Here is a 9,247-nt window from a genome sequence, read left to right as displayed (position 1 = left end):
GTCCGGATTGCCAGATCGAGAGCTGTGGTTAATTTGGATACTTGGGTCGGATTGTGGGTTGACCCGCTTTTAAATTTAAAATAGTTAAAAATAAAATTAAAAATTCTAGAGGTATGTCGAACTTGCAACCTAACAAAAACAAGTACAACTATTTAACCAACTAAGCTACTAAAACTTTATATTTTAAATTTAACACCAAATTTGATAAACGTGGGACGTTTTAATATTAATATAAGTTCTAGTTTTTAACTAACTAATATATAATGATGTTGAGTAAATGGATATTTGGGTCGAATGGTGGTTTTACCCACCCCATAAACTTAAAACGGTTAAAAATAAAATTAAAAATATTATTCGTAATTTTTTTTCACGATTTTTATATTATTACTCGTGCAAATGCACGGGCTAAATGCTAGTTTATGTAAAAGTTGTATAAATTCAAAAAATTAAAATAATTTATAAACAGGTAGAATTTTTAATCAAAAATTTTAAAATAGTAATTGTTTAACTGGTTTAAGAGTTTATTAAATGATTAGACTATTTTAAATTAGTAAAATTTTAAGAATTAAATAGATATGTTAACTAAATTGACCCTTAATTTAATTTTCATAAATTGTATTTTTTTTACATTAAATTTAATTCTATGTTAACGATTCTCTTTTTGGTTTGTTTCCTCGTATAATTGTAATAAGAAAAATATAAAAATTCCCTTTCATATGATTATACTAAGAATATTATGAAAAAAAGTCTTTGATTCCATAATTGGTGCTCTGATTTAACATTAACCCACTATATATAGGCACTCAAACCTAACAATTCTAAGTCAACATTATTTTTTTTATATAGATATTGGAAAATTAGTATATATATATATATATATATATATTTGTTTTTGATATAAAACGCAGTAATGTTTTTTTTTTATATGAATTATATCTTATATATTTTTTTTAAGAAAATGGTTAAAAACATTTTATTAAAATCTTAAAAGTAGGATGGTTAAGAATTAAAGTTAAACAAACTCTAGTTATGTTTAAAGTATGAATCAAACGACCGTAAAGAACCTAGTTAGTAGCAATCAAACATACAAGAGTTATAGATTATAAACAAAAATTACAAACTATATCAAATTCTAATTATCTCAATTAAGATTTTTATTTCTATTGTCTTCATTTTCCCCTTGTTCTTCCTCTTCCCTTTACCCTTCCTCTTGCAATGAAAATGAGATGAACTGAAGAGCTTGATGAATATTATATATTCTCATTTTGATTTCTTTCTTTATATGAACCCATTTTGATTTGATAAAAATAATTATTTTTCATGATTTCCAGACTTTTCACTTTTTGTTCTCAACTTGAATTTCGAGATCATTGTCTTCATTTTCTTCAGCTTCAGTTTTGGAATTCTTAGCAACTTTGGATTCTTCTGTATCAACCTTAAATTCTCTTCTTTCTTTTGATTAGCCTGAGTATTTTTCTCTCTATTTTCATCAGCAACCACTTCAACTTGATTTGATTTTTATTCCTCAACTATCCCTTCAACATGATTAGGTTGAGGTTCCACCTCCTTCTTCGTATTGCTTTATTCTTATACAAAATTTTCTTTATCTTCTGTTTCTTGTTCTTTGATTATAGGCATCTCTGTTTCATTTTCCTGCATCTTTACTTTCTGGCATTTATGAATTTTCTGATCTTCTTTATTAACCAAATCACATATTGGGTTTGCATGTTGGAAAATATTGCAAAAAGAGCATATGTATAGCTTTCACTCATAAGTGATTTCTATGACAGTAGGTTTCCTTTTTTTGTTTATTATTGTCATATTTTTGTGCACTCCCAAATATGTGAATTAGGTAAAAACAATTAATTTAAATATATAGTACAACCCTTATTTTTATTAATTATTTAGAAAAATACTATGTTTCATTATATTGAAAAAAACAACTTATTTTATAGTGGACTCAAATTCATGTTAGCAAACTTTTCTGTGAGTTGAACTTACTAAATTCTCACAACTTTTTCAAATTTAATATAAGTTTTTGGAGGAATATATATACTAATTATATCTATAAAAAAAAACTCTTTGCATGATGGATATAATCGTTTATTTCAATACAAAAATGAAGAATGAATATTCTCAATTGCTTAAAATTAAAATAAACAAGATTCAATGCAAAATGTGTAACTATTATTATATAAAATTATGTAAAGTTCCACAAGTGATAACAATATTTTATGGTTAAAATATTGTACTAATTTTTAATACCCCAAATATAAATTTAATGAAATTTCTCAATTTTACAGGTGTTATTAAATAATAACATGTAATGTATTAATATGTATATAATATTATTGTAAAATTTCAAATAAACACATATAAATATATTATTATAAATAAATAAATTTAAAACAACCAATAATAATTTACATATAAGATATAGAATAATAGAGAAAGTTTGGCATGTCTCTCAAATACTTTAGTTAGATTTAGGGCTGCAAATGAGTCAAGCCGCTCGTGAGCTGCTCGCGAGCCGCTCGTGAGCTGCTCGCGAGCCGCTCGATCAAAGTTCGGTTTAAGTTTGACTTTGATCGAGTTCGAGCCGAGCTCGAGCCGACTCGTTTAATATTCGAGCCGAACTCGAGCTCATATAATGCTTGCTCGACGGCTTGTCGAGCTTTTTCGAGCCTGATAATATATAATATATTTATTTATTTAATATAAAAAAAACTTAAAATTTAAAACAATTTTTTTTTCTCTATTTTCAAAGCCCATATAGAAGGCCCATAATCCACATTATTATATTATATTTTCATAAAACAAAACCCTAATTTCTAATATATCAATCATAACTGACTCTTCATCTCTTTTTCTTCTACTTTCTTCTGTCTTCATTGTTTCTTCTTTTTCTTCCTCATCTTCACCATTTCTTCTTTCTTCTTGTTCTTCCTCTATCTTCACCATTTCTTCTTCTTCATTCTTCACTATTTCTTCTTCTTTCGTCTTCATCATTACTTTCACTCATTCATAATAGGTTAATACATTTTTTATGTTATCTCATCTACACCATTTCTATCATTCATTCACAAGAAATCTACAAGTAATTTAAATATATTTTCATTTCTAATATAGTTATTGCTCATACTTTTAAATAATTTTGATTTTTTTGTATTAGAAATTTGTGCTTAAATAGATCGTTCATAGATCTATATGGAAAAACACTATTATATATATTAATTGTTCATAGATCTATATGGTAAAACACTATTATATATATTAATAGCGTTCATAAATCTATATAGAAAAATATTTTTAATATATATTGATCATAAATCTATATAGAAAAACACTATTATGGTAAACAATAATATATTATATTATATATAATATTGAAATATTAATATATTATATATAATAAAAGATAAAAGATAAAAAAAAATGTTAGTATATATTTTGTATATAGTATGAAGAGATAAAAAAAGGTTAGTATATTTTATATATAATATGTTGAGAGAAAAAATGAATTTATAATATTAATAATATATTGTAATATATAAATAAATTAATACATTCTTTCTATAAATAAGTCAATAAATTCTTGTTATATTTGTACCCAAATAATTTAATTATATATAATAATATTTAATAAAAAATAGGTTGAATTTGTTTTTGTCCGTATCTCCCTTAAACCTTAAAGTAAGTTAAATTTTAGTTATTTTTTTTAACATGTATTTTTTATATTAATTATTTTTAATCTTAAATGCAGGTAAGTGTACTTGTGCTTGAAGAACGTGACTTAAAAAATATTAATATATTGAATGTTCAAACAATTTATATAGTATTGTACTTTAATTTTAGAATTTTATATTTTACATTTTGACTAGTAATTGTGGTTGAATGCTTTTTGGATTATTATGATTTTGGAATTTTAAATAGTTATAATTTTTTCATATTTTTAATTTTAAATATTATGTTTTAAATGTTGAATATGTATGAAAGTTTAATATTTCATTTTGAAAATAAATTTTAGTTTGAATTCGAGCTTGAATTCGAGTTTGAGCTTGAGTTTGAGCTCGAACTCGATCTTGAATTCGAGCTTCAGTTCAAGCTTTTCGAGCCGAGCCGAGCTTATAGGTAAATAGTCGAGTCAAGCTCGAACTCAAATTTATAAACTCGTTCGAGCTCGAGTTCGAGTCGAGCTAATAAATACTAAATCGAGTCGAGTTCGAGCTCAAGCAAATTCGAGCTCGACTCGGCTCATTTGCAGCCCTAGTTAGATTTGAACAAAGATAAAAAAAATTAAGAAAAGTTGTTCATGTAAATATGAAAAATAAAGTCTACTTTAATCAAAAACAAAGAAGCATTACAAAACTGAAAAAGAAAATTTTATAACCCGCTATAAAGTGAATAAAACCGAAAAATACAAACCAAACACATACGCCATCAATAAAATCTGAGGTCCTCTAAACGAGAAATAAATTATCCAACAAAGCATAAAAGATATTGTTACCAACGTTCACTAGAATAACATTGTAAATCTATCCGATTGGACAACAAGTGTTCTTAAACATTTTGTGAGTACACTCTCACTATGATAACATAAATTATAGCTCATTGTTTGCTCAACCTAGTTAGGTTTACACCGTCACTATAAAAAAAAACTTGATTTGAAAAAAAGCCTTGACAACTATTTTTGTATTAAAAACGAGATTTAGCACCTTTTTTTTGCATTAACTAGATATTCCGCAACTAAATTTGCAATTACATATAAACATTGCAAATTGCACTATTGGAAACTTGTAATAACAATTTAATGCAAAATATACCCTTAATATAAACAGCATTATGTTTTGTAATACATTTCTTCCTAATAAATAAGCTATTTTGCAATAGAAATTACAACATGAATAATTTATAAATAATAAAAATAAACTGCAATACCTTTTTTAATTTTAGAATGCAATAGCTTTTGCAATAAAAACATATAATGTAAAATGAGCAATAAATATTGCAATACATAACTAAACTACGTAATGCAATAGGTTTTGCAATAATACTCTGTATAAAGAATATAAAACAATAAACTTTACAATTTATAATTAAAATACATAATGCAATATCTTTCGCAATACTCTATATAAAGAATTTCTAATGAAAACAGAGTAATAAATTTTACAATATAAAACTAAATTTGTAACTGCAATAGTTTTCGCAATACCTTATATAAATACTATATAATAAAAATAGAACAATAAACTTTGCAATATAAAACTAAATTATTTAATGTAATAATATTGACAATTATTTAATTTTAGTCCAATAATATTTGCAATACCTATACCCAATATAGCTATATAATGTAACATTTTCTTTTGTAATATACTAATGAATTAATTTGCAACACTTCTCGCAATGACACAAGTAACCATGACTGTAATATCTTTATTCATAACTTTGCAATATTATTACCAATTACTTGAACAATTTTATTTGCATTATTTGAAATATTCGATATCCAAATTTGAAAATAATAAAATTTTAAAATTTGCATTATATTTGCAAATTCTTTGCAACCATTTGTGCATTATTTCAATACCTAATAATACTAATATAATTGAAACCATTCAAATGACAAACCAAAATAAGCATCATTCATTACAAATTTGCAAAATACATTTGCAAATAAAAATCAAGGAATTCTAAGTTCAAAAACATAATAAACCATGTCCAGAAATTGAAAAAGTACTAATTAAGTTCAAAAACAATAAAAACCATGCCAAATATACTTCCATTATGTTGGACCCCATCCATTGGTCACCACATTCATTGCCAAATATACTTCCAATAGACAAACCTGTGTACATTTAACAAAATAATTAACTAATTAGATTTGGTATCTAATTCATTTATTGAACATATCAAATATAATGATTTTCTTACAACATTTGAAGCCAATGACCAATCACACCCATGGTGCATTCTCCAATAGCATTAGACAAGAATTCAATTTTTTTATATTATGCAAACTAAACAACTTCAAAGCCTAGGTATTTTACAAATAAACATGTTCAAAATATTCAGGATTAAACATGATTTGACTAAATGTCTATATTATTTTTCTTACCTATCTATTTATTTATCTAATTATAACTACCTATTAGCATAAATGATCAAACTATTATTACAACACACTTCATACATTCAGATTATAACTCCACTCAATAGCATTTACCTTGCATTTATAAATGAAGCATATAAACTAATACAAGATTGAAATCACTAACCTTCTTTATAATCCATCTAGAGTGTAATGTTTTGGCTCGTTTGTTGACCCGATGCTTTCCATAATCTAATGAATTCATCCATTTTTTTCATCTAAAGACTTTACGTCATTTTGAAGATGAACTTTGTCCTGAACCAATTCAACTTGACTGGATTCTAACAGTTTAATTCTCTCTTGTTGTTGTGTATATTCTTCTTTATGAATTGCATTCTCTTTATCTTTCTCTGAATTTTGCATTTGCAAAGCACTTACCGTTTCTTTGAGGGTATTTACCTCCAAACTTAGTTGTGTACTGATTTGACCATTCTGAAATACTTGTTTCCTACCCATGTATCCTATTCCAAATACACAATCACTCTTGGATTTCCCCGCTGCCTCCATCCACAACTCCATTTCCGATTTTTTCTCATTCATATCCATAGATTCCTGAGTTTGATTGAGTTGAGTGAAAGAATTCTACATAAAAAAAAATATGGTCAGATGTGTATACAAATTAATCTCAACATTTAAAATTGACATACAAATTAGGTAGTTGAAGTTTATAAGACATACCACAACTTCTACTATCCTTTTTCCACTCCATGTTCCATCTTTCTTTTTAAATGTCTTTTCAAATGTCTCATAAATGGTTGCGGGCCTTCCAAGTTCCTCTGTCTATTGTAAAATATAAATTCTGGTGTTAGTAATCTTAATTTCAACAAACTAAACACAACTAAAATAAATAAATGAAATACCAATCTTCTTTGGTGCTCAATAGTCGGGATAGAACCTCCACAATATGTTGCACCACCGTCCTTTGTGTATTTCCTGCCATTTCCTTGTATCTTTATGCACTTTTGCGAATACTTAGGTTCAACAAAAATTTGCCTCATATCATTCCAATCTTCTAAAGTAATGTGTGAGGGCTTCTTCAAAGATTTGTTAACCCTAGTCATAAAATTCTGATCTTTGCACTAGCCTTCTTTTTGAATAGTTTATTCACATCCCCCTCTTTAGTAGGATCCCACTCAAATGACTCCTACAAACAGACATAGAAATTTAAACAAAGTTGTACAAGGACAAATACTCGCTACTGAAAATTAATTATAGTAAATATAATTAAACTTACTGTGAATTGTTCTCACCACATGATGTTAATGTCTTCTGGAACTTGATTCCAGTTCATATATGGCCCCATCCAATAGCCTGTGATGATTCGATGTATGTTTTTCAGGATATCCAGGTAAAATCTGCAACCACACACACATTTATAAATAAAGTCCTATATATATAACTTGTATTTATCAACTTACTTCTCTCCAACTATTTCAAGGTATGTCTTTGTTGACTGGCTAAGATGTTGTAATTCCATTGAATCGTCGTCATCATCTTCTTCTTCCCTTTCTATATTAGATTGGTGTTGAGTTGATTCAGTATTTTCCAGGATGAGGGAACGTGTATTGACCAATTTGTTGAGTTAGCTTCAACCTGGTCAACTTCAGAAGAGACAAATTCCAAACCATGTTGAAATGTTGTTGAAGCTTCTTTAGATGGACTAGGCCTTTTCTTTGGTAGATTTCTTTTGCTTTGAGTTGTTGAGGGTTTTGTGGCAGGTGGTGGTTTTTGGGACGGTGATTGTTTTGTGGCTTGGGGTTGTCTGGGTGGTTGTCTATGTCGTTTTGGAGATATTACTATTTTGGAATGTTTTGTTATTGGGGCTTTCTTCTTTGCAGCCACTTTTGCCTTTCTATCCGCAATTTCATACATTTCTTCAGCCTTAAACCTATAACAAATTGTAGAATAAAACCAGCACAAATAACTATACTAACCAAGTAACAAATAACAAAATCATACCGGGTCTGATTCAGTATTTTCATTATTGCTTAATTCTTGTCGTCTTTTAGCATGTCTACTCATTTTGGTTGATAATTTGTTCAACAAATATGAATTATAAAATTAACACCAAGTATAGCCTAAAGCATCAAAACTTTAAAAGTATAAGTAGAACATAGTAATGAAAACATACAATTAAGGAAGTCACAACTTAAAGGAAAAAAGGCAAGTAATTAAGGGAAAAAAACTTAAAGTAAAAACAAAAACAAAAAACCACTAAACACAAATAATATTGTTAAATATAAAACACTTGTAAACTTCATAGTCAACTCAACTATAAGTAACTCAACTATCAGAAACAACAATCTTCTTGTTTATAATGATAGTTTAATTTTAACAAATTTGATTAAGTTAAGACAATAATGTCAAATTATATATTTTTTTTCATGACAATGATATTCACAATAGAGTAACTAATAAAAAAAAAATATACTTATACACATTATAATAAATAGTTACTCAATTTCATATCTTGGGATAATATTTGAAAACATCTCTTTTATATGAAAGTATGTTATTTTTTTATCTATATTGGACAAGATTTTAGTGAGAATCTTACAAATTTAATGATCAAATATCTATATTTTTAGGGTAAGAAACAGGGAAAGGGAATGTGTTAAGCACCTATAGAGGACTATGCATAAGAAGTGAGTTTGGAGATTAGTTTATACCTTGGCAGGTTACTGATACGAGGATCTTTTAGTAAATGAGATGCATCTAGGCCTTTCATTTTCATGTATCATGTTAAAGCCTAGAGCCAAAGAAGTGATGATGAGACGTGAATATAATCACTGGAATTCGAGAAATGCATATTGAGTTTTAAGGAATGCAAGTTGGGATTATAATTTAGAGTAAGAGTAGTCAAAGAGAAAGCTCACAATAGAATCGAAATTTTAAAACTGTATTTTGTATGCTTTTATTGTTTGTTACTGTAATCTTTGTTTGTTTGTTTGTTTTCAATCAGATACTCTATAGTCGTTGTTTGTCATCATGTAATCAAAGTTAATGATTGTCTAGCTTTGATTTTGACCATTTCTTCCACTTTTGAATTTTTTAATGAAATGACACAAAGTTATTTTCCCAATAAAAAATTAA

At 27.0% G+C, this 9,247-nt stretch overlaps 1 protein-coding gene across 1 annotated transcript; it reads right to left on the bottom strand.

Moving 5' to 3' along the window:
* Window positions 1-6,355: 6,355 nt before the first annotated feature.
* Window positions 6,356-7,152, bottom strand: LOC124926459. The gene is made up of 3 exons (XM_047466691.1): window positions 7,015-7,152; window positions 6,833-6,934; window positions 6,356-6,736 (listed from the first exon to the last, which is right to left on the bottom strand). Exons 1-3 carry the CDS (start codon window positions 7,150-7,152, stop codon window positions 6,356-6,358), a joined length of 621 nt encoding a protein of 206 aa, XP_047322647.1.
* Window positions 7,153-9,247: the final 2,095 nt, after the last annotated feature.

The sequence above is a fragment of the Impatiens glandulifera genome, chromosome 1 (genome assembly GCF_907164915.1).
Source record: "Impatiens glandulifera chromosome 1, dImpGla2.1, whole genome shotgun sequence".
In the NCBI taxonomy this organism is placed as follows: Eukaryota; Viridiplantae; Streptophyta; class Magnoliopsida; order Ericales; family Balsaminaceae; genus Impatiens; species Impatiens glandulifera.
Note: the sequence above shows the minus strand (reverse complement) of the source record. Positions and strands in the feature narration are given on the sequence as shown.